Here is a 26,027-nt window from a genome sequence, read left to right on the forward strand (position 1 = left end):
GCAGGAGCCGAGAACCAAGAAGGGAACAAAGAGGCCACCAAGACGGGCCAGGGGCTGGGACCACAACAGTAACTGTGACCAGAATTTATTGCGTGCCTGCCGCCCGTCCTGCAGCCCCATGACTGTCCTGACGGGGGCGCAGTCACACTGCGTGTGGGGAGACAGGCTCAGAGGTGGGGGACACCCGTCCAGAGCCACAGTGAGGACAAAGCAGAGCCAGAGCTCAACCAAGCCAGGGGAACACCTTTCACGCGGGGAGGAGACAGCTTCCTGAGGCGCTCTCTGCACTCCAAGAGCTGGGCACTCCCTGTCGGTCTCCTGGGGTGAATGCAGAGGTGGTTGCCAAAGTGGGGTGGCCCTGGGTCTAAGCCCACATTCACAGCTGCTCTAAGGAGACTGGCCCTCTTCTTTCTCCAGAAGGAAGGCTTTGGGGGTTTGCTCATTACCCGCAATGGAGGTGGCTCTAAGTGAGTTTCTTTAAGACACCCTGGGGCTGCCCTGGGGACAGTGCCATCCCCGGGGCCGCCGTGGACAGGAGGAGGCTCTTGCCATGGCGATGTCTGTGAGCCAGGCAGGCCTGGGGAACCGGGGCACAGGCCGATGCATGGGGCAGCCCTCCTGGTTCTAGAGCAGGGGGACGTGGGAGGCCTCGCCCAGGCGCCGGGCCAGCTCGCCGGCCTGCTGCACCAGCACGTCCGTGGGTACAACCGACAGGTGGAGGGTCAGCAGCTCGTGGCAGCCGACAGCCTCGGCCGGGTGGCCCTTGCTGTAATACCGCAGGAGCTTCCTGGGGGAGAGGGGGAGGAGGACAGCGTTTAGGAGGGAGCCGGGCCAGGGGCCTCTCCCAGCACCACATGGGCATGAGGTCCCTCACTGGACTCCAGCACCAGGCTGGAAAGGACTTCCTTGCTCCTTGCTGACTCCCCATTTTTGAGGCTCAGCCCCAGGCCGCCATGGCCCACCCCCTGGAATCCCAACCCTGGACAACAGGGCCCTAGCTATGGGGCCACAGAGCCAGCTAGGGAAGGTCCCAGGAGCCCAGCAGAGACAGCTGCAAATGCTGTCTCGGTGTGCAACAGGAGGGGAGGAACCCCAAGAGCACCCCACTCTCTTCCTCTGAGTGCTGGGCCGTGAGGAGCTTCTAACAAGGGGGGCGGGCTCGGGGCGGGGGTGGGGGGCAAGGAAACAGTCCTGAAGGAGGGGTGCTCCCTCTGCTGAGACGGGCACTTATCATCTGTCATCTGTCCCCCTCTGTCCCCAGCGGCCCTCTGGGTCAGCGTCACCTGTAGTAGTCTCCTCCCAGCATGCCGACGGGAGCTGAGTCATCAGACAGCACAGGCACCTCCATGATCTGGAGTTTGTGTCCCTGGGGGAGGAGGAGGAGCCTCATGAGTGGGGAGGCGGTCGGCATGGTGGGAAGACCATGGGCCTGAGTCAGACACAGTGGGTCTGAGGCCCGGCTCAGCCCTGATTAGCAAGTGCTTGGTGCTGGGAAAATGCACTGACCTCTTTCTACCCTCTCTTCTCATCTGTGAACTGGGGTAAGAATAAACTCCCAAGAATATTAGATGTGATGAACAAAGTTCCCGGGGCCATAGCGGGCACCACGGTGGTAGCTCTCATTCCCACCAACCACTGCACCTGGCTCATTGTGAGGGACGGCGACTGGGGAGGTGTCAGTTAGAGCAAAGTGTAACCAAAGGCTAAGTCTCTCCCTGCAAGGACTGGGAATCCCAGGGTAGGACACGCCGGGGTAGCGACTCAGGCTCTGCTGGGCTCCCACCATGTGCCAGGCGGAGTCATGGGGTTCCTGCAGTCCTGTGCCCACCGGGACGGTGAGGCCCGCCTATTACCCCATGAGGCCAACCACACACACAGAGAGCCTTGTCTCTCCCTAGAGGCTGAGGTGATGCTCAGCCCCAGGTCCTGGGCACCTCTAAGGAGGGCACAGAGCAAAGATGGGAGCCTGCAGGTCAGGAAGCCAAGCCTGGGTTCTGACGTCATCACTTAGGACCTCGGTGCCCTGGCCGTGGTGTTTGATCTCAGGGCCTCAGTTCCACCATCTGCAAAATGGGATAGGAGACACTCATCCCAACCAACACATGGGCTGTATAGGTGTGAGGCTGTGAGAGCGGTGAGACCCCAACAGCCACACTGCACCATGGAAAGGGATGCCGCGACCTCAGGCTGAGGGGAAGGAGGGCATGCTGCCAGGGGCAGAGACAGGGCATGCGAGGCAGAGACAGGGCATGCGAGGTGTGAGCTTTGCCCTGGGCAGGTTGCTTAATTGCTCTCTGCCTCCATTTACTGTCTCAGCAATGGGAAGAGGAAGCGAGGCTTTGTACCACAGAAAGTGCGGGCTGAGCATCCTTGTTCACATGGGGCATGGCAGTCTGTTCATGTGTCACCTGGATGCCTCTTGAACAACAGCATAAGTTTTTCAGAGAACTGGGGACAGGGGTCACAGAGCCTGACTGCAAAGGCAGACCTGAGCTCTGGGTCCCAACCAGCTGGGCTTCGCTGTCAGTCCCGCTGGTGACAAGAACAGCTGGAGAGACAGACTGAACAGAATCCAGGAGAAAGGGAGAATTGCAGGACTGCCCTGCCCGGGCCAGCCACACCCACCATGTCGTTCTCGAACCACAGGAAGTAGGAGCAGCAGAAATCCCCCTCGTGGAACAGCAGCGTGGTGTAGCCCTTCTGCAGGTATCTGCGCGCCAGCCGGATCAGAGACCAGACCTGGGGGAGGGGACGGTGCTTGTGTCTGCAGCCTGAGGGCGGCCCTCGCCCCACGCCGGGGGCTGGGCTCCGGCTCTCAAATCCCAGTGAAGAAAAGCACTTGGAGGAGGAGCTCCTGGAAGGCCAGGGGCCTCTCCTGCTCATCTTCCTCCTTGGTGCCTGGGCCCAGCCCTGGCTCAGAGCAGGAGCTTAGTAATAAATGGACAATGGATGGATGGACGGACTACCTATCCCTCTCACTCCTGCAAGGACAAAACATACATATCAACACTTTATGAATCTTCACTATATACACAAGCTATAAAGTAGCAAATTCATCTTTCAGGCCAGAACAGAGCCAGGGACGCAAGCAGAGACGAGAGGGTGGCCACCTGGAACACTTCTGATGTCGAGGGCTCACATGGATCCCCTCAGGGCTGAGGATCTCTGGCGTGGCTCTATGCCAGGAAAGTGCTAGAAAAGTGTTTGGATGCACAGTGCCCTGGCCCTGGGACCTCCCCTGCTCTGAGGTGAAGTCTGAACGAGGGCTCACCAAGGGCACTGATGGGAACACAGTGACCGAGGGTCAACATGCCTCAGGTCCTCTCTTCGAGTCTCTCCTCCCTGATTCAAGGACTTCTGCTGCTGCCTGTGTGCTGCCTGAGAGGAGCTGGCAGCTGGGGGCACCTCTGCCCCCACCCCCCACCTCCCAGGGCTGGCCAAGGCCTGCTGCACTCTGACCAAGACGCTTAGTGACCGGTGTACACAAGCCACTCCCAACCTGATCACACACAGCATCTAATTAAATGCAAACAAATACTTGCTCTATTTTTCAGGAAAGCAATTTGACAACGTATATCAATAACCTTAAAAACAATTCCTCCCACTTGACTTCATAATTCCATTTCTGGGAACCCATATTGAGAAAATAATCAGAGATGAGGACAAGGATAAATGCTTAGAGGTGTGTGCCCCAGAATTATTTATGATAGAATCTGCGAACAATCTCAGTGTTCAACACTGGGGAAATGGCTAAGTACATGATGCTGCGTTCCCATGATGGACTGCTGTGGAGCTGATGAGAATCATGTTGATAAAGAATTAATGACATGAGGAAATGCACCAGATACAAAGTGAAGTAAAAATGCGGGAAACACACTGCATATGAAGGATGACCTCAACTACAACAAACTGCACAGGAAAACGACGGAGTGAAATATACCAAGATAACCCCAGCTACCCCGGAAGGAGATGAAGATGCCAGTGTGGATGGTCCCAGGAAATGCTCAACCAACCCCAACTACGCTCGGTGCCACATGCTGCGCATCACCGTGTGTGTGCATCTGTAATCTGTGCACTAACTCCACGACGTTACTGGTGTTACTATTCTCTTTTATAGAGGAGGCCACTGAAACTTAAGACTCCCTACCGCCCCAGGCCACACAACTAGTGAGGGGCAGAGCTGGGTCTCCAATGGGCTGTCAGTGACCTTGTTTTCACCATATGGACACACTTTACTTGGACATATAAAATATACATATATAATAATGTAAAATATATGTAACATGTATAATACATAGTAACCTAATATGTATAATTAATGTATAAAATATAGTTTTTTATAAAGTGGCAGAGGCCTCCCCAGCAAAAATACTAGTTTGCCATGAAGATGAATCAAAGAAAATAAAAGGAGGCCTGGAGACTGTTTCCTCTGTAGAAACCTACTTTTACATCCTGATACTCAAATCCATTAACCTGTGTGTCCTCTTTCTGTCTTAGTGAACTCAACAAACCCTTACTGGGACCCGGCCATTCCCACCCCTGGCCTCACTACCCAGACTCTGTTGCTCCAGGAACATTAACACATCTGAGGAGGTGGCCCCACACACTGGCCAGGGCCCTAGGGTGACAAAGACAGGACCGTTCTCTTAGGAGCCTACAAAGCTAGACGCAGAGGTAGGAAGAATGCAGTAAGGGTTCCCATGGGGGTGCTTGGAGTTTCCCGGGGGCTTGAGGGCGGGGACTAGCCCTCCTAGGCAGGGGTTGAGGAACACCTTGTCTGACACGCAGGGAGAGGGCCTGGGCTGGGCCAGGTTACCTTGGTTCTGATGAAGGTGGCCAGAGGCCCCCTGCCCAGCTCTGATGAAGTCCTTTCATTGCTGCTGAGGGAAGGGGCCACCATCCGACCAGTGGTGCGGTCCACGTAGATGAAATGCACCAGGCCTGGGAAGTCTTCCAGGAAGGTAAGGGGCTGAGTTAAGGTGCTTTTGAAGCCAGAACCAGGGAAGGAGCTCCTCCATCCACCTAGGCTTCCCTCAAGCACTGACCCCCTCACCCCATAGGCTTCCTTTTCAGCCACCCTCCCAGGATACCGTCTTTCCCAGGTCTCACTTTCCCTTTGAACTCCCAACCCTGAGAAGGTCTAAGATGCAAGTACAATATATCTCTGGCTCTGGCACATTGAACGCTGGGAGTTCTGCTCCCAAGGAACACAGCATGTTTATGTTTTACCATCTTCAGGCTGAATGGGTTTAAATGACACACATGGTGAGGCCAGGGTGAGCAGAGCTACAGAGCTGAGAGTGAGCCCCACTGGCCGCCACCCACATGCCTCGCCATAGTGCTCTTCATCTCTACGCCTCATCTTGAGCTGGAAGGGTCCTTTGAGAGGACGGGCAGTGGCTGGTGGCTGGCAAGGCCCTCTGTCACCCCTTCTACCTGCACGCTGAAGACCGAAGTCTCAGGAAATTTTAATACTGAAAAAGATTCTTCATATAAAGTTTCAGGGAAGACCAGTATTTGATAAAAGTAGTTTTCTAATAAAAGGGTAAATCTTAAAGATGGCTTTTAAACAGGGACCAACAAACACATTTATTGCTGGCCTTCTCAGAGCCTTCATACTCCACTGTACTGTAGCATCTAAGGAGGGGGGACTCAGCCCCTCAAACCTACCTGATCCCAGGCCCCTGTCCCTCCTGGGAGATCTACTGCCACTTTGCTGGCTGGACAACACCTACACAGATGATCTCTATGAAGTCATCGTGGGACACCAGGGATTTCCGAAATTCCAGCCTCAGAGCATTCCTACAGATAGGACACTTCCAGGACACTAAAGTCTCCTCACTTTCTTCAGCAAAAGGAAGCTGAGATGCGAACTATGTGCTCTCTTTCCCTAAAGTGGCGGTCCTTCAAGTGAGTGGGCAGAGGAGGCAGCAGCCCAGGGCCGGGGATCAGGATATGACACCATGGTGACGTTCCTCCTGCTCTTCACCAGCACGAAGTCCTTCCAGTCTGCCAGCTTTTCCCTGCCAAGGGAGCAGGGGAACAGGAAGGTGAGGCGTGCCCGGCTCCCGCCCCAGCCGTCAAGGGCTCACACCACTTACTGCATGAGCGTCTGGACTTGGTCCTGCAGGTGCTGGGGCAGGTGGGGGCACCCACAGCCAGGGGTCATGGTCAGGAAGCTGAACCGATAGACAACGCATAGCTGCCGCTTCACCTTCCTGCACGCCTGGAGCAGCCTGGGGGCCAGAGATGAACTGTCACAGAGGGAAGGATCCTGGAGGGCACACCCAGAACGGTGCCCCATCCCTGTGGTCACCCTCCTCCTGGACTGATGGACGCAGCTGATGAACTACACCCTGGCCCTCACTGAGCTGGGAGTCAGCTTTCATGTTCCCCCAGCATGGGGCTCTGAGAAACTCAAATCACCGCCAACCTTCTGGTTTATTTTATGGAGAAACAAGGCGCAGTGATTTGCCCAAGGTCACGCTGGGTCCATGCGGAAGCTGGGTCTCTGCTAGTGGTGTTGGGTCCTCAGGCCCTGCTCTTCAACTTCTGTCTTCTCTGCCCCCAGCCTCCCCTCAGCATCGTGGGGGTTGGACCTGCCCTCCCAGGACCCCCTCTGTCCAAGCATCTTTTCCTCCTGGACCTGGAGGAAACCTGCCCCCTTGTCCAAACGATGCCCTCCTTGACCTCAGAGCCCACCACTCACTCCCAGGATGAGCCGGGCTCACTTTTGGAGAAGGCCTTGGTCTTGAACTCCAGCCAGGTTCTCTGTAAGCAGACAAGTGACAGGTGTCTTCCTAACAGTGTTCCCACAGTGAGGTCCAGGGGAGCTCTGATGTCGGGCTCTAGAAGGCTCCCCATCTCCATGGTTTATTTAGGCCCAGCACACAGCTGCTGTCCACAGCCAGGCTGGGTCTCTGGCAGGGCCCCCAGCAGGCTGCAGCCCACTGTACACCGTGGTCCAGTCACTCAGCAGGCTTTTACTTAAAGAGCAGCTTGTGGGTTAGAATCCCAGGCTCTTGGCCTCGCTGGCAGACATGTAAACCAGTGCTGTCGGACAGACAGGTCAGTGCTTCGAGGGTGGGGTGGCTGCAAACAAGGGCGGGGGTGCTGATCCCCTTCAGGGATCTTTGCCTCCTGAGACCTCACTGGGGCATGCCGGGCACCAAGAGACACGGGGTGCTGTGGACTGACTGGGCTTCGGCCGCCTGCTCTGCCTCATCTAATCCCCTGCTTATTTTCAAACCAGAGCAAACTTCAGCCGCAATGAATCTCAGTTCCTCAAACAGACCCAAGCCCTGCCAGCTACATGAACGGCCTCCGATCTCAGCCCAGGGTTCTCCTCTGGCGAGTCCCTCCTCGGCTCCTGCCTGGATTGTGCCTGGTTTCCTCCTCTGTTCAGATACTGTCCCTGTGTCTGGGCCTCATGACCCCACCTGGGCTCTAAGCCCCTGTGGGTGGAATGGTCTCCCTGTGTCCTGCAGCCTGTGAGCCCAGCCCCGTGGTGAGGGGCAAGGTGGGCCGACCACTGGCCATTACTGAGCCCTCCAGCTGGGCTCTTCCTCCACTGCTCCCCCGTCTGGTAACTCTGGCTGGATCACCGTTTATCTGCGTCCCGCCCTGGTTTCCTCATCTGAATCACGGGAGCTGGAACCCGTGTTCTGCCAAAGTCACACAAGAATGTTTAGGAAATATCAATGGCACTGCTGCATTGCAGGGGATCAGGAGCACGGTCCTCTGGTGGGGGTGGGGCAGAGGCTGGCCCCCTCCCCTAAGCCTTGGCCCCTCCGGTGTGACGAGAACAGGCCCTGCCTCCCCTCCCCGAGGTAGGGCGTCCGGGGCCTGCGTCTCACCTGAAGTTCTTGGCCCCCTCGATTCTTGACAAACTTGTCCATCCTCTGGCGGAGGTCCACCATGATGGGGTGGGACCGCAAGGCACTCCCAGCCTCTTGCCCCTCCTTCAGCTTCTTCTCCAGTTGAGAAAACCCATCCAACAGCTGGTACAGGGCCAGGGCCAGGGGCGTGCTGGGGCACTGTGGGGAGACGCGCAGGGTGGCCGTGGGGCAGGCGTCCAGGCCAGGATGGCCCCAGGGCAGGCGGGGGCGCTGATACCTTGGTCAGGAGCACCAAGCTGATGCCCGGCCACAGGGGCAGGCAGTACATGGTGTGTGGCACCATGGGGCAGTAGCTGTCTTTCACGCTGGCATCCAGGAAAATCCTTCGGGGGCCAGAGGGTCCTGGGGAGGGAGGGATCAGCGTCTGGAGGGTGTCTTCAGCCATCTGGGGAGGAAGAGGAGCTGTCAGTGGGAGAGGAGGGGCAGTCGTCAGGCATCCTCCCCAGGCTGGGTTCCCCCTGCAGCTGCCCACTTGCTGTCTCCCTCGGAACCTCGAGGGACAAACTCTTCTAGCCCCCAAAGTCCCAGTTCCTAAATGCTGGCCTTCTGCTGAGGTTCCCCTGGCAGCTCCCGTCCTGCTGTCTGTCTGTCTCTCTCAGCATCTTCGGGGCCCTTCTGTACAGTCAGGACTGGACGCCACACAGAGGTGGTGGGTAGTAAGAAAGGGGAAAAGGAAGAAAGCAAAGTGGGAAAAGCAGATGGGATGGCATGAGCTGGGGGGGAGGCTCCTCCCCAACTTCAAGTACACAAATGGTTTAAAGCCTATTAACAGTTGATCATTTGACTGCCTTCCAGACCTCCGAAAGTCATTCTAAGGGTACAAGTGAGGGCTTCCAGGACTAAGTGAGAAGACTCCAGCCTCAGGAGGGCTCTGAGTAAGAGTCTTCAGTGGGCAGAAGCGGAAAATTAAGGGAATCATTAGGGATACCACAAAAGCTTCTTTGTAAGTAAGTCATGGTAGTCTTACGACGACAGCAAAGGACTGGATGCAACGCACTGGCTGTTCCAAGAATTTGCTAAGTAAATAATAACATAATGCAGGCGATGCACTCTGAATAGTCTCGTTAAAAACCACATTGCCAAGGAGTGCCTCGTGAATGGGAAAATGCTCAAAACAAAAAATAATGAAGAGCGTTAAGATTCAAATTGGGTAAAAGAAAAAATAAATATGTGTGTGTGTGTGTGTGTATAAATACATTTATAAAGTCACAGGAAAGCCTCGAAGGAAACACTCCAAAAGTGTCCAACAGAAGCTAACATCTGGGGTTGGGACTGAGTGATTTTTATTCCTTTTCCATATTTTACTTCTGTTTTCCCCAATTTTTCTACAGTGAACATATTTACTCTCTCATTAAAAAAAAAAAAACAAAAACCATTAAAAATTAAGTTAGACTTTCACTCCCAAGAACAGTGAGGGTGGTGATTTCTCAGAAGTGGAGGCTGTGTGTCTGGGGGAGGGGTGGAGGGAGGGAGAAGGCCACCCTCACCCACCACTCCTCACCCTACCCCCGGCCCTCACCTCTGGGCTGAGTTCTGTCCCCTGCACTGGCTGGACAGCCGTGAGACAGTACCAGGAAGACCGGCATGGCTGGAGAGTCACCCCAGGAGAAGCCCTCAGAGTCCCCAGGGCCCACTGCAGCATCTCGGATCAGCTGGTACCCTGGCCAAGCACCCTGGGCCCCCAGGAAAAACTCACCTGGATGTGGGGAGAGTCAGTAGGTGGGGTGCCCCCATCCAGCCAGATGGTGCTACCTGCAGACAGACCGTAGATGATAACAGGATGACAGAAACAGTGGGAAAATGTAAATACTGGCCCAACAGCCTGCCAGCAGGGGAGGATGGAACAGAGGCCCTTCCCCCGCTGGCAGCTCACAGCACTTCACTGGGCTGAGCACCTCAGTGTAAACTGGAGAGCCTTCCCCTTCTCATTCTACCCCAAGGTGGCGAGTGCAGGGCAAGCTCCCTCCGTGGAACCACAGCTAGGGCAGCCTGGGCTGGGGAAGAAAGGCACCCCTGCCCGCCCCCCTGCCTCCCCACCCCCAAGCTGGCTGCTGGGCACGAGCTCCCGTCCCTGGACCTTGCAGTGGTGGGGCAGGTCCCTCAGACCCCTCCTCAGCCCCCAATCCCCTCCCTGTCTCTGTCCTCTCTGCCCCTGTGAGCCCCTCCCTGGCTATAACAGTGCCTCTTCACTCTTCCCTGGGAGGCAGCACAAACCGTCTACAGTTCCCCGCTCATTTAGTCAATCAGCAAACTTTTACTGAAGCACCTACTCTGTGCTGGGAACTGAACTAGATTTCCTTTCCTAGGATAGCTCACAAAAACTACTGAACCAAGTACATATTTGAAATATTATAGCTTTGTACTAATTGTGTTCTCTTGTATATTTCACTGCAAAAAACCATCATTTATAATCACGTTTCTTGGGGAAAGCCTGTATCTGTGTTTCAAACACCTGACTTAAAATGGATGAAAGCAACTCAAGCTGTTTGTAAGCTGTGATTTCTGTGCACTGTGGAACAGGAATTATTTACAGCTTTGAGGCATGAAAAAACTCTTTCTGAGAGAAAGGGGTCAGGAGGAGGAACAAGGGGAGGAAGCAGTGAGAAGAAAATGGAACTTCAGCCATCACCCCAAAGTAGTGTTTTCTGATGTGTTTGGGCTCGTGGCAAGCTTACAAAACCCAGGAGAGCTGTGACCTTGGCCGTGGAGAAGTGGACAAGCAGAGATGAGCTGACACGTGGCCTCAGAGGTCCCAGGCTCCTTTTTTGCTTTGTTAATAATATTTCAAACATTTTTGGGGTATTTTTTTAATTGTTTGTCCACATACTTTGGAAGTAAAGTATTAACTATACAGATTGAATACTGATATTTTAAACCATTGTGCTGGAAATAAACTATTAATTAGCTGATTACTTATTAACTACAAAAAAGAAAGAGAAGGCGGTGAGAGCACACATATGTGAGTTGAACTTTTAAATGAAATCGACTTGTCATAAAAAGTTTTATGGATCACTGAAGTGGCCTCAATAGTCCTTGAATTCAAGCTGGAGCTGGCAAGACAGACAGACAGGCTGCAGCAGACAGCGTCCTGGGCTCTAGGAATGTGGGTGTCTGTGCCTGGGCTCTTACAAGGCGTTGGGATCCACTGACCCCTAGGACAGATTCCCAGGGCTCCCAGTTGGCACCCACCTCCTCCCCCTCACCGTCCAGGCTCCCTCCTCCACTGTAGGTCTCACCTGAACTCTGCTCCCCGGGGGAAGGAGCTGGTGTGAAGTACTCCTCAACGGGGGAGAAGCTGTCTGTCTCCTGGGAGAGAGAAGGGGCACCTGGGCTGAGGGCTTAGGGAGGCTCTCCCAGGGGGCCCAGCCCTGGGCCCTGCTCTCCGAGGAGAGGCAGACCTTCCCCTCCTCTTCCCTCCTGGCCCCTCCCCGCAGTACAAAGCACATACGGTCCCTGAATTCCTGGTTGGGTCTGCAGAACAAGAGCTCCAGGCCTGCTGCACGGGGATGCTCTCGCTGCGGCGGGGCCTCCGTGGGGAAGGCTGTGACAGGACAGGCCAGCGAATGCTGGTTAAAGCTGCCTGACTGGCTTCTCTTCCTCCCAGAGCTTCACGGCACAGCCCTCGGGGGGACTCACCAGCCTCTGCGCCCACTCCACTGCACAGCCCTGAGTGCGCGCCCTCACTTCCCAGGGATGTTTCAGTTCTAGTCTTTCTCCAGAACCACAGAAATTCTACAAAGTCCAACAAACTGGCATCCAAATCACTGCCACACTGCCATTGATGAGGAGGACGGTGTGGCAACCACGCTGGCCAGTACTTACTGAGCGTTTCACTATGCCCCAGGCACCGCTGGGCTCCAAGTAAACTGCCACCTTTATTCCTCATGACAACCCTGAGAAGCAGATGCCATGGTTGTCCCATTGCACAGATGAGGAAATTGAGGCTCCGATGGAGTGAGTACTTGCACAGCAAACAGCTAAGTGGCGGAGCTGGGACTACGTGACTCCAGAAACCTGCACTTTTAACCCACTAATCCACCTGCCTTCTAGAATTCCCTGCACCTGAAAGCAGCTAGAAAAGTCATGCCCAACCACACATTCAGGACTGAGACTTAGAAACCAGTCTCCCCAGCTGCCTGCCCAGTGCTCTCCAGACTGGCCATCCGAGTCGCCTTTCTGGCGGCCTCCCACTGCCCAGAGAGCTGCCCCGAGAGAGACCTGGGGGTCGCTGTCCTCCGCTGTGCTCTTGCTGGGGTAGAGATCCTGCACCAGGAGGATGAGGGCCAGGAGGTCGGCTGGGCGCAAGGAGCTGGCACCGTGGCTGTGGAGAGGACAGGCAGCCGGTCAGCATGTGCCCACTGCTCCTGCCCACAGGTGGCAGTGGATGGGAGAAGGCAGGTAAGGGGGTCTGGGGCAGGATCCCTGCCCTCCACAGTTTATAAACATGCCAGCTGACTTTTTCCTCTTCTGAGAAAGACATGGAATATACAAAATTAATGAACTCATTCAGTTTTAAAAATAAAACTTGGCTGTGTTGAAAAAAAAAAACAATGACCAGTGGAAAACCACCAGGGACCAGGAACGGCGTATCAGGAAACCCTAAATTCAGACTCTGAGACAGTATTCCAGGAAGGAATAAATCAGAGAGGGGAGTGAACTGAGGGGGATGAAGAACTAAGAATCTAAGAAGCAACGCTTCCTGGAAGTGATGGGTCTGGAAGGTTTCCCTGGCCCAGGAGGTGGTGCTTTTCAGGAAGGGGTTGGAAGAAAGGGTGAATGTGAGGGGTCTTGGGGCTCACCTGGAGTAGAAAGCCAGCAACTTGGAGTGCACGAGCAGGAAGGCGTGCAGGGCCTCCTCGCCGGCCCGCCCGGGGCTGGAGTTGACGGCCTGGATGACGTGCCGCTCCAGCGCCTCGATGCACAGCTTACAGAGCTGAGGGTGGATCAGCCGCTCCACGGCCTGGGCACGCAGGGAGGGGGATGGAAGCCATGTCACCCCAATTCCTCCTGTCCCAGCCAAAGTCTAGTGATACATTCACTCGGGCCACAGTAAGCGCATGCCATGTGCCAGAAGCTTGGGAGCACAGAGGCTCAGACCGATACAGGCTGTGCCCTTGAGGGGCTCGGTCTGTACCAGTGTATCAAGCTCCTGGGGGTCTACATCTGTCGGGGGCTGCTTCCCCTGACACTTGCTCATGGCTCGTTCTCCTGTGAACCTGACTATTAACGGTGAGCTCACACTTGCTGCTCTTCATCTCTCCTCTAAATCAGTGGCTTTCAACATGTAGTTCCCAGACCAGCATAAGCAGCGTCACCTGGGAACTTGTTCAAATGCAAATTATAGAGCCTCCCACCCTCAATGCCTAACTGACTGAGAAAGTGAAGCCCAGGCACCTAAAAGTCCTCTAGATGGTTCTGATGCATACAAAGAGGAGAACCAATTCTCTGATCTACAGAGAATCTGTGTTTGTCTACAATAGGGAGCAAGGGGGTGCTACTGATGACCAGCCTACTCCTCAGATCTGCGCTTAAGTAGGAGTTGAGGCTCAGCTTCCCTGCCACTGCTGGCCCGAGGCGTAGTTCGCTGGCTGTAGGTTGGTACCATCATTTGCACTCAGGCAATCTTGACTTTAGTGCTGCTTACTTTTTACTACTTTCTACTCTAGTTTCAGCTCAATATAATTTGGGGGAAGGAATCAGAGGCGAGGGAGCTAACTTCAGAAATTTCCATAATTTACTGACAGCCCAAAAACTGCACTAAGAAGTCTCTTTTACCCAAAGTCTAGCCGTGTTATTGTAGGGAGGCCCATCAGAGTGCCTAACTGTGAGGCCAGAAAGAGCAACCCTCTGAAATGCATGAGCTTGGGGGGCTGCCGGTGCCCTCACTCACTGGGGTGGGGGGCAGATGTCAAAGCATGGTCTCAATGCTGCCCGGGCCCTGTGGCCTGACACTTCCGTGGCCCGAGGACTCCCACACCCAGTAGTCACCTCTACAGCGAAGCACTGCTCCTGGTCCCGCAGGCGGCTGTAGGTCCACAGCAGGCTCTGGAAGCGTTCCCACACCTGCTCACGCTGCTCCAAGGCCGGGGGCCGCAGCCTGGGGCAGAGCGAGGGAGACCCACAAAAAAGTGGTGTCCCCAGCTTTAACCAAAGGAGCAGCCTGAGCTCACTGTCAAGAGCTGGGCAAGCTCCCGTGACAAACACCCAGGGGACCACATGGCACAGCTGGGGGGCCACACAGCACACCTGGGGGGAACCACACAGCACACCTGGGGGGGAGTCACACAGCACACCTGGGGAAGCCACACAGCACACCTGGGGGGAACCACACAGCACACCTGGGGAACCACACAGCACACCTGGGGAAGCCACAGGGCACACCTGGGGAAGCCACACAGCACACCTCGGGGGGAACCATACAGCACACCTGGGGGGGAGTCACATAGCACACCTGGGGAACCACACAGCACACCTGGGGGGAGTCACACAGCACACCTGGGGAACCACAAAGCACACCTGGGGGGAACCACACAGCACACCTGGGGGGGAGTCACACAGCACACCTGGGGGGGGAGTAGAACCACACAGCACACCTGGGGGGGAGTCACACAGCACACCTCGGGGGGAGTCACACAGCACACCTGGGGGGGGAGTAGAATCACACAGCACACCTAGGGGGGAGTCACACAGCACACCTGCGGGGGAGTAGAACCACACAGCACACCTGGGGGGGAGTCACACAGCACACCTGGGGGGGAGTCACACAGCACACCTGGGGAACCACACAGCACACCTGGGGGGGAGTCACACAGCACACCTGGGGAACCACACAGCACACCTGGGGGGGAGTCACACAGCACACCTGGGGAACCACACAGCACACCTGGGGGGAACCACACAGCACACCTGGGGGGGAGTCACACAGCACACCTGGGGGGGGGAGTAGAATCACACAGCACACCTGGGGGGGAGTCACACAGCACACCTGCGGGGGAGTAGAACCACACAGCACACCTGGGGGGGAGTCACACAGCACACCTGGGGGGGAGTCACACAGCACACCTGGGGAACCACACAGCACACCTGGGGGGGAGTCACACAGCACACCTGGGGAACCACACAGCACACCTGGGGGGGAGTCACACAGCACACCTGGGGAACCACACAGCACACCTGGGGAAGCCACAGGGCACACCTGGGGAAGCCACACAGCACACCTCGGGGGGAACCATACAGCACACCTGGGGGGGAGTCACATAGCACACCTGGGGAACCACACAGCACACCTGGGGGGAACCACACAGCACACCTGGGGGGAGTCACACAGCACACCTGGGGAACCACAAAGCACACCTGGGGGGAACCACACAGCACACCTGGGGGGGAGTCACACAGCACACCTGGGGGGGGAGTAGAATCACACAGCACACCTGGGGGGGAGTCACACAGCACACCTGCGGGGGAGTAGAACCACACAGCACACCTGGGGGGGAGTCACACAGCACACCTGGGGGGGAGTCACACAGCACACCTGGGGAACCACACAGCACACCTGGGGGGGAGTCACACAGCACACCTGGGGAACCACACAGCACACCTGGGGAAGCCACACAGCACACCTGGGGGACCCACACAGCACACCTGGGGGGGAGTCACACAGCACACCTGGGGGGCCATGCAGCACACCTGGGGAACCACACAGCACACCGGGGGAAGCCACACAGCACACCTGGTGGGGAGTCACACAGCACACCTGGGGAACCACACAGCACACCTGGGGGGAACTGCACAACACACCTGGGGAAGCCACACAGCACACTTGGGGGGAGTCACACAGTACACCTGGGGGGGTAGTCACACAGCACACCTGGGGAACCACACAGCACACCTGGGGAACCACACGGCACACCTGGGGAACCACACAGCACACCTGGGGGGAACCACACGGCACACCTGGGGGGAACCGCACAGCACACCTGGGGGGAACTGCACAGCACACCTGGGGAAGCCACACAGCACACCTGGGGAAGCCACACAGTACACCTGGGGGGGAGTTCCACAGCACACCTGGGTGGGGGAGTCCCACAGCACACCTGGGGGGGGGTTCCACAGCACACCTGGAGGGGCCACACAGCATAACCGGGGAACCCATACACAGTGGGGGTGCATCTGGCTGCGCTCTTGCCATGGAGCAGAGTGGGACGGGGGTGGAACCGGGAGGCAGGTGCCTGAGCAACTCACCTCACTTCTCAGCCTCTCGCTCACACATATATGACAAACGTCAGCTAGAGAGACCCAGGGAGGTGCCAGGAAGGAGCAGGGGCAGAGTGGGACCAGCAGCTTCACCAATGCCTTGAGAGGGGCTCAGCACAGCACCCCAGGACTCACTCCTTTCGGATGAGCTGTCCGTCCACGGTCACCAGCCCAAAGTGCACCTCGAACAGGTACTTGAGCATGCACAGCTTCTGCCGCAGGTCCCCTTCGCCCTCTGTGCGGTCTCCATTGATGGCAATGAATAGGCATTCTCCAAACTTCAGGCACAGAAATCAGCTGATGTTAGCCAGCCCCCAGGGACAGAGATGGGAGAGGGGGCAGGGGGGCGGTCAGTTCCGAGGGGATTTTGCTAAGCTGCAGCATCTGCCTTCTAAAGGAGTCTGCGGTTCAAGATGAGGAAGAGGCGTGTGGACTGTCTGAGGAACCAAGGGGCAGAGGAACACGGGCCCCACAGCGGCACACTCACCAGGTGAAGGACATACAGATAATTGTCATTTTCCGTCGAGAAGCAGGTGTATGTGTCGGAGAGCTTCTCCATCATGGTCACAGAGGAGATGATGACCGGGGCCAGGAGGGTGCTAAGCTGGTCCTCCAGGGCGGGAGGCTGCAAGCAAGGGCAGAGAACAACACTGCTCAGGGGGCCAGACACTGGGGCCGAAGGAATGGACAAGACCCGGAACTTGACGTCAAGGGCTCCACAGTTCTAGACACACCCAGGAGACTGTCACTGTCCTGACAGGGAGACCCTGCCCCAAATCTTGGGTCAGGAAGACTGGGAAAGGTTAGGCAGCTAATTGCATTGTTCAGGCCTTAATTCTGGAAGGAAAGGTAAGGAATTAGGCCACGCTTCCACAGAGGAAGCCAACTCTAGGAAAGTTTGACATGTGCACCAAAGTCCAGGCCCCTTGTTGCAGTAAGTCTCCTTTAGGGAAAGCATCCTCAGGAAAACAATCAGAAACAGGGCAGAGATACAGGCACAAGAATGCTCCCTGCAGCATCATTTATAGCAGAAGAAACTGGAGAGAATGTAAATGTCTAGTACCAGGGAAAGAGTTAAATATACAACAGTACATCTGAAAAATGAGAAGATACAAAGCACTTAAAATATCAGAGCACCTCAGTGACGTGGAAAATTCCTACGATACAGTGTCAGGTTTTTAAAAAAAAGGTTGTGAATGCTCTGTACTTTCAAACGCACAGAAAAACAAAGTATTGAAAAATATTTAAAAATTCAACATCATTAAAGTGATTGCTTCTGAACAGGAGGATTAGGAATGATTTCTCCCCCTAGTTTTTATATTTTTCTATACTTTCCTAGTTCGGTGACAAGCATGCCTTTACTTTTATAATCTCTTCCCTCATCCATTCCCCCTGCCTTCCAAATAAAGAACAGAACAAAACCAAGAAGAAACTGGACAGATGTGCTGAAGATCTGTGAATGAAAATGGAATAAGGTCAGGGCGAATGGTAATAAGTCAAGTTCTTGACACAAGAATGAACAGGTACAAGGGCACAGCTGACCTTCCCCATGCTGATCTCAGGGGCCTTGACTGAAACAGGGAGGAAGCAGAGTCCTAGTTTTAACTTGGCTACAAGGAGCTGAGTAAGACCTGGCCTTGAAAAGAAAAACAGGCAAGCGGCCAGGGGTACTGTGCGGCACTTGAAATACAAAGGGGGCTACGGCATGTGGGGCGTAATTTCCTCCCACAGACTGGACATTCAGGAACCCAGGCCTGTGTCCACTATTGCAGGGGCTGCCAGTCACTTAGCTCAGGTGGCTCCTCTCCTGACCATCCTCAGGCCCACCCCACCCCAGCCTGCCCCATCCCACACTCTGGTTAAAAAAAAACCCACAGTATCTGCCATCTGGTTCATCTTTACCCTCTAAATTCTGCGAGTGCAGGGTCATGTTGCTACATTCACTGCTTTGGCCCCGAGAGGCTGGCGAATAGTGGATTCTCGATTAGTATTTGTTGAATAAATATCCCTTCACATAGGGAAATGCTGGTTGAATTATTCATGTACCATAATTTTCTGGAACTGTCATGAATCAATCACATTAATAGAAATGTGACTTAAAAACCTAGATGGTATACAGCAACTCATTTTAAAAGTAGTAGCTTTCACTAGGTATACAGGTGTGACAGGAATTCTTTTGTTTTGGTGGCGTGGTGGGGGAATGATAATCTTTGGTGTAGTTAGGGTGTAAAGAGAATTCTCTTGTATTATTGATATGTGCTGTGGTTATATAGTGGTACAATATCTTTGAATGGCTTTTGAATCAATGATTCTTTTTTAGGAATTTATCCTAAGGAAATAATGAGATGTGGGATAAAATTCAAGCACAAATGTTCCCAACAGCAATAGCTATAGCAAACTAGAAGCAATATACATGCCAAGTACCAGGGAAATGGCTAAATAAATGATGCTATATTTATTCATATACTGAATATAATGTTTCTATTAAGATTTATGCTTTTGACAATATTTAACAAAATGGAATAATGCTTCTGCTATAATGGCAAGTGAAAAAAACACAGGAATTAAAACTGTAAGTGTGGTATGATCTCAACTATTTGTAAAAGATAAAGACCCAAAGAAAATATATTGAAGAGCTAATAGCTTGAGGTAGAAGAATTATGGGTCATTTAAAAACTATTTCTGTGTTACTTCCCAAATTTCCTACAATTAAGTCATGTTATTTATAGGACCAGGAGAAAAAAGTGTTTTATCCAAGAGAAACAAAACTTTGAAGACTTTTTTTCTTTATGCTAGTCATTTAGGAACTGAAAAATCAGAATTTGTTCCTTTCTGAGGTTTTTAAAAAGAGGAAGAGAAACACTGTCAAATCATCTGCCTCTTAAATTTTTAAACCATATTGATACAATGGTTTAAGAACTAAAATACTTAAAAATTCTTAATTTAAAAATTATGTATATTGACTACTAAAAAATAAAGGAGCCTAACAGATAGACCTGTTTTTAGCTTAAATAAAATCACTTAAATGTCTATGATTTCTGATACGTTGTATTATTCCTAAAGAGTATCAGTGATGTTGAGGTGAACTAACTTGCTGACATGGCACTGGTTCAGCTGATGACCAGGCCCACTGGACCAGGAAGGACACTGAGAGGCAACCAGTCTGTGTGGCTGCAGAAATGCAAGGACTCTCTACTGGATCCTCAATAACAAAGTGTTCAATACAAAATTAATCTGGAAAAAATTTCAAAATAAATTATTCCTTTAGAATGTACAGTAGAATTTATCTAAATGAAAAGGACAACTATCGTCAAGTTGTCACATTAAAGTATTAAACTGGATATCTATATGCAAAGAAATAAACTTCAATCTATACACTACATACAAAAATTCAAAGTGGATCATCAGACCTAATATAAAACCTAAAACTAGAAAACTTCCAGGAGAAAATTTGGGGAAAATTCTTTGTGATCTTGGGTTGGGCAAAGGTTTCTTAGATATGACAGCAAAAGTATGATCCATAAAAGCAAAAAGTGGATAACATGGAGTTATCATATTAAAAATATCTGTTTTGAAAGATATTGTGCAGTAGATATGAAGACAAGACACAGACTGGAAGAAAATATCTGCAGAACATGTATCTACTAAAGGACATACCCATAACACCTAGGAAACTTTCAAAACTTGGTAAGAATAATAAGAAACAATCAATGCAACAAAAAGTAGGCCAAAGACCTGAAGAGACACTTCATTAATGAAGATATAAAGTGGAAAATAAGCACATGACAAGATGCTCAAAATCTCATGGGGTGAGGGTGGGTCACGGCCCTCCAGAGCATCAGGGGCTAATCTCTGAGGATGTGTGGGTCTGAGAGGCGCCAGGACACAGGCAGCCTTGCTCACCCCTGGGCCAGGGCGGGTGGGCAGGCTCCCCTGCCTCCCGACAGTGCTGTGCTCGTCCCTCCTGTCTGACCCTCCTGCCCTGCACTCACCTTTTCTCCCTCATTCTCTGTCTGTCCAAACTTCAGGCGCAGACTCTCTTCAAACTCCCCATCTGTCCAGTGGAAGAGGACCTCCGCACCCTCTGTGGCCACCAAGACGCACTTCATCTAACAAGGAGAAGCAAGGTGAAGGTCCCCTCCAGCACCACACCCACAGACTCAGCCTGAGTAACAAAAGAAATTATAATCCCAGCAAATACTTACTGGACTTTACTGTGTGCTGGGCACTACCACGAGGGCCTTCCTGGTGTTACTTCACAGCACCCTCACAGCAAAGCAGGAATCTTCAGTTACTCCTATTTTTAACTCAGCAGTGGCCACAGGACTGGAAAAGGTCAGTTTTCATTCCAATCCCAAAGAAAGACAATGCCAAAGAATGCTCAAACTACCACACAATTGCACTCATTTCACACGCTAGTAAAGTAATGCTCAAAATTCTCCAAGCTGGGCTTCAGCAATATGTGAACCGTGAACTTCCAGATGTTCAAGCTGGATTTAGAAAAGGCCGAGGAACCAGAGATCAAATTGCCAACATCTGCTGGCTCTTCGAAAAAGCAAGAGAGTTCCAGAAAAATACCTATTTTTGCTTTATTGACTATGCCAAAGCCTTTGACTGTGTGGATCACAATAAACTGTGGAAAATTCTGAAAGAGAGGAGTACCAGACCACCTGACCTGCCTCTTGAGAAACCTGTATGCAGGTCAGGAAGCAACAGTTAGAACTGGACATGGAACAACAGACTGGTTCCAAATAGGAAAAGGAGTACGTATATTGTCACCCTGCTTATTTAACTTATATGCAGAGTACATCATGAAAAACGCTGGGCTGGAAGAAGCACAAGCTGGAATCAAGAATGCCAGGAGAAATATCAATAACCTCACATATGCAGATGACACCACCCTTATGGCAGAAAGTGAAGAAGAACTAAAGAGCCTCTTGATGAAAGTGAAAGAGGAGAGTGGAAAAGTTGGCTTAAAGCTCAACATTCATTCAGAAAACTAAGATCACAGCATCTGGTCCCATCACTTCATGGCAAATAGATGGGGAAACAGTGGAAACAGTGGCTGACTTTATTTTTGGGGGCTCCAAAATCACTGCAGATGGTGACTGCAGCCATGAAAATTAAAAGACGCTTACTCCTTGGAAGGAAAGTTATGACCAACCTAGACAGCATATTAAAAAGCAGACATTACTTTGCCAAAAAAGGTCTGTTTAGTCAAGGCTATGGTTTTTCCAGTAGTCATGTATGGATGTGAGAGTTGGACTATAAAGAAAGCTGAGTGCCAAAGAACTGATGCTTTTGAACTGTGGTGTTGGAGAAGACTCTTGAGAGTCCCTTGGACTGCAAGGAGATACAACCAGTCCATCCTAAAGGAGATCAGTCCTGCATGTCCATTGGAAGGACTGATGTTGAAGGTGAAACTCCAACACTTTGGCCACCTGATGCGAAGAGCTGACTCATCTGAAAAGACCCTGATACTGGGAAAGATTGAGGGCAGGAGAAGGGAATGACAGAGGATGAGATGGTTGGATGGCATCACCAACTCAACGGACATGAGTCTGGGTAAACTCTGGGAGTTGGTGACGGACAGGGAGGCCTGGCGTGCTGCAGCTCATGGGGCTCCAAAGAGTCAAACACGACTGAGCGACTGAACTGAACTGAACTGAACTGAACTGAATGCCAAGGCTGGGCCCTTTCCTGTGTTATCCAGGCTCTCTAAACACAGCATCAGACACACTACCAGCCTACCGGGGCCAAGCGTGAAGAAGGACCCAGCTCATGATCTGGACACGGGGTCGACTGCACAAGGGAGGCAGGCAGTCAGGGCCTCGTCTGGAACACTGGGGGGCTAGTGCACCTGACTCTGGGTGGTCCAGTACTTCTACTCAAGTCAAAAACAGCTCCAGAGTATCAGCTCCAAAGCCCACAGGCAGTGGGTCCAGCATTATGGGAGTTTCAATCACAAGTTCCTCCTGCCCTGGTGGACACAGAGGCTGTGTGACCTTGGCCACAGTTCTCCTCACCCCTGCTTAGCTGCTGCTTCCTCGGCCACCTCCACCAGCATCCTCTGCCCTTTCAGACCTCCTTCCCCATCACCCACACATGTACCCTCTCTGCAACACACAATGCTTGATTATGTAAAATGTGCTTTCTTATTCACCAGGGTAGATTTTTAATCCACAGCTTCCTACTCTGGGCCTTGGCCTCCTGAGGTACAGTGAGACATTGACCTTCTCAACTCCTGGGGCAGCCTGGCCACGTCTGGTGAAGCCAGAGCTCTTGGGCCAGCTGCTTGCCCCAGGCAGGGGCTTCAGATATTCTGCTGTACCTCAGCATGTCACACGGACACGAGCACATTACACGTGTGCTAAGACACGACAGTGATGAGGAAGCCCTGCTCTTAACTCTGCCATGGGTGGACGTCCAGTTTCCTCAGAAGGACCGTTGTTATCTCGAGGTCTCAGACTCAGTTATACTCTTCAGGATCCCCTAGGTGACCAACTTGGTGATACTTACGGAGTTCCTCCCCAGTCTCCAGTTGGATTATCAACTTTAACTCCGAGCACGTAACTTCACAGTGTTTCCAGCACAGTGAAAAACAGAGAACGTAGCCTACTCCCACGGAATTGTTACTCACAAAGCACAGACCAGGAAAGCAATGGGGCGTGAAAGGAAAGGTTGCTGCGTGAGGGCAGGTGGGCCCGAAAGAGGCTGCCCTGGGACTCCCAGATGAGCCTGGCAAAGTTCGGGACTCCAGGGGCTGGCCTGATGGGAAGGAAGTGGGTGGGTTGGAGAATAATGGGCTGTACTATTGTGAACAGAGAGTCCCTATAGGCTGGTAAGGGTGTGTGCCATGGATGGCTGGGGTCAAGGTTATGGAGGCCAGTTATCCTGGTATGGGGTAATGTGGGTCCACTCCTTGCTGAAGGCCAGAGGAAGAAGGGGCTGATTCAGAAGGTGTAGCTTAGAGGTCTGGTAGACAGTGATGGGGTTTCCCAGATGGCTCAGTGGTAAAGAATCCACCTGCCAATGGAGGAGAGGTGGGTTCGATCCCTGGGTCAGGAAGATCCCCTGGAGATAGAAAAGGCAACCCACTCCAGTATTCTTGCCTGGGAAATCCCATGGACAGCGGAGCCTGGTGGGCTACAGTCCATGGGGTCACAAAAGAGTTGGACATGACTTAGCAACTAAACAACAACAGGCTGTGATGATCACCTAGATGCCAGGGAGGAAGAACAGAACAGGCAAAGGTGACATGAGGATGCAGAGCTGGGACAGGCAGGGGATGGGGCTGAGACAGTTCTGCAGAGCCTGAGAGTGTTTAGTCCTCTGCCTTCCTCACCCTGTCGACCTCCCATAGTCCGAGCAGCCCCAGGGTGGGTGCCGCCTGCCTCCATCTCAGGCAGAATCACCTACCGTGGCAAGGAGCACAGCAGAGCTTCCTGACAGCCGAAGGCTCAGAAAGGGCTGCAGCAGACAGACTCGGCAACCAGCTCATGGAGAGCAGCATAGCATTCCACGACCTACTTAAAACACGGTGGGGGGCGCGTAAGAGTAAGCAGAGGCTCTCATTTCAACTGCTGCCCATTCTGGGGATGGTGGAGGACTGAGTGGTCAAAGGTCTCTCTCTGGCTCTTGGGCAGTCTGCTCAGAACACACTCCCCACTGCCAGGAGGTGTCCCAGTGCTCCGCATACTGCTCACCCCTGCCTTCCCACAATGGAGAACATGGACCCGGCAAGCACAGTCCTTTGGACATAGCAGGTGGCCGCAAACAGTAATTCTCATCTACTGTTTCCTCCTGAGCGCTCTCACTTCCCTGTGGGTCACTCTGAACCATGGTGTGGTCAGCAAGCCTACCCTGAGCACCCCCAGGGAGCCTGCTATGAGTGACTATTGGGAAATAGCACAGTACATCCCAGGGAGACAGAGACTCAGTCCTGGAAGACAGGAAATATCCCAGGATGCTCCAATGAATGGCAGTAAACCAATACAACAGGCATGGGAGACCTGGTTCTAGTTCTGGCTTTGCCAAGGCACTTACACCTCTCTGGGCTCAACCTCTGGTTCCATCTCCCTCCAGGGTTCTAATGAGTCAGGGAGCAACCAGGCAGTCACATCCTTAGCAAACTACTTTCTTACAGAGGTGTGTGCTCAATCATGTGCTACTCTTTGCAACGCTATGGACTGTAGCCCACCAGGCTCCTCTGTCCATGGTATTTCCCACGCAGGAATACTGGAATGGGTTACCACTTCCTTCTCCAAGGGATCTTTCCCACCCATGGATTGAAGCCACATCTCTTGTGTCTCCTGCGCTGGCAGGCAGAGTCTTCACCACTGTGCCACCTGGAAAGCTCTTCTCACACGGAGAGGTGAGGTGGGAGAGTCACTATGCTTATTTCCCAGCTCCCCTCCTCAAAAACAGGGTGAACTAAACTAGTTCCAGAACCACTCCTATTTTGATGATAAAAAGCAGGAACAATATAAAGCTTTACCTTAATCAGGAAGCCAAATATTGTAAGCAAACAAAAGGCAAGAAGGGCTGTGAAGGGCTCAGCATCTTTGCAACAGGAGACTTAACTACTACATCACTGCTATGACTGACCTTAAGCCATCTTTCCATTAACATGGAAATACTCTCTAGTGGACATTAAGTTCTGCTTTTGTTTCAAAAGGTCTGTTCGAAAGAGGACCTCACTGTTGTTACTTTGTGGTTTCCCTGCTCTCTGCTCTAAGGAGGGACTCAGTGGAGCTTTAGATGGAGCCGGGGCAACTTGGGGAACCTGTCTGCCCCTTCTCTCCCCCCGCACCTCCCAACACTCATTTTCACCATTCTCCCCCCAAACTGCCCCTATGACCGCCGCCCCTGAAGGGCTGGAGGACGCAGCAGTAAAACCTGCCCACTGGCAGCCTTCTTGTTTGCCTTGCACTTTACAGTTTATGCAGAAGTTTCACCCCCCAATTCCCCGAACCTCAGCGTGGCAACCGCCCCACTTCGTAGCTGCAGAAACTCTGGCTACCAGAAGTGAAGCGACCCGCCCACGTTTCCACGCCGGGTGGGTGAGGCTGGCGGTGGGGACTCTGCTTCCGGGAGGGCCGCGTCGGCGTCCCGGAGGAAGCCCCGTCGCCCACCGAGGCCCTCGGACTGTGCGCACCGAGTCGTAGCCAAACACCTACCGACCTGCCAGGAGTCCGCGCCGCACTTCCGGGTGTGGTCACGTGACCGCCCACGTGACCGCCTGGGGCCGGATTGGAAGCTCGCTCCGCCTCTGCCTGGCTTTTAGGCTTCTGCCCGCCGCCATGCAGTTTGCTCCCGCTAAGTAACAGGGACCGTCGACCCCTGACTGCGACCCTCACTTCCTGCGGGACAGTGGCTACGGCCCTCCGGTCAACGAGGAGGGCGGCGAGGCCCACAGTGTGCGGGCTTCCCCGGCAGCCGTCAGAGGCCCCCGCTGCATCGGCCACTGCGCTGGGCCCCCCCACCTGCCTAAGCGCAAGCCACTCCCCACCTAGGTTCTGGGAAGGTCCCTATTTTACAGAAGCGAAAACTGAGGCCCAGAGAGAAATCACTTGTTGAGGGCAGAGTTAGTATCAGAATGCAGGTGTCCTGGCTCCCCGCTGGTCTCTTCCTCACCCTCTTTGTGTGTGTGTGTGTGTGTGTGTGTGTGTGTGTGTGTGCGCGCGCTGAACCACAGTTCTAGGGTAAGGACTGCTTTCCTGGTTTCCTTGGAAGAGACGCAATCTGCAGAAGGACCCAGTTATCCCCAGAGTTCCAACACTAGACTTTCTTTATAAGGGTTCTCAATTCATTTGGGGGATGGGGTGGACATTAGGGTCTTTGTTTTGAACCTGTGTTTGCTAGAGTCTCTTAAAA

The 26,027-nt window shown here is 53.2% G+C and overlaps 1 protein-coding gene across 14 annotated transcripts; it reads right to left on the minus strand.

The window, feature by feature from the left end:
- Window positions 1-69: 69 nt before the first annotated feature.
- On the minus strand, window positions 70-25,420 carry HPS1 (HPS1 biogenesis of lysosomal organelles complex 3 subunit 1). 14 transcript variants are annotated; one of them, XM_061162341.1, is made up of 21 exons: window positions 25,335-25,420; window positions 23,571-23,677; window positions 20,357-20,477; window positions 20,144-20,260; window positions 16,639-16,776; window positions 16,287-16,429; window positions 13,887-13,995; window positions 12,698-12,858; window positions 12,117-12,219; window positions 11,347-11,439; window positions 11,135-11,204; window positions 9,595-9,650; window positions 8,116-8,283; window positions 7,857-8,036; window positions 6,710-6,771; window positions 6,102-6,236; window positions 5,958-6,023; window positions 4,817-4,961; window positions 2,626-2,739; window positions 1,284-1,366; window positions 70-787 (listed from the first exon to the last, which is right to left on the minus strand). In XM_061162341.1, exons 4-21 carry the CDS (start codon window positions 20,258-20,260, stop codon window positions 625-627), a joined length of 2,106 nt encoding a protein of 701 aa, XP_061018324.1. In that variant the 5' UTR covers window positions 20,357-20,477; window positions 23,571-23,677; window positions 25,335-25,420; the 3' UTR covers window positions 70-624. The 14 variants fall into 14 exon arrangements, 12 of the variants coding, with proteins under 12 accessions (XP_061018324.1, XP_061018323.1, XP_061018326.1 ...); XM_061162340.1 differs by having other exon boundaries at window positions 25,331-25,369; XM_061162343.1 differs by having other exon boundaries at window positions 23,571-23,680; window positions 25,331-25,348.
- Window positions 25,421-26,027: the final 607 nt, after the last annotated feature.

This window comes from Dama dama, chromosome 15 (genome assembly GCF_033118175.1).
Source record: "Dama dama isolate Ldn47 chromosome 15, ASM3311817v1, whole genome shotgun sequence".
Taxonomy (NCBI): domain Eukaryota; kingdom Metazoa; phylum Chordata; class Mammalia; order Artiodactyla; family Cervidae; genus Dama; species Dama dama.

Excerpts from the sequence above, each read along its gene's own strand:
- HPS1 (XM_061162341.1), bottom strand. The coding sequence starts at position 20,260 with ATGAAGTGCGTCTTGGTGGCCACAGAGGGTGCGGAGGTCCTCTTCCAC. Across the intron at positions 8,037-8,115 it reads GCTTGGTGCTCCTGACCAAG|TGCCCCAGCACGCCCCTGGC; the intron begins GTATCAGCGCCC and ends GTCTCCCCACAG. Across the intron at positions 6,024-6,101 it reads CAAGTCCAGACGCTCATGCA|GGAAAAGCTGGCAGACTGGA; the intron begins GTAAGTGGTGTG and ends CTCCCTTGGCAG.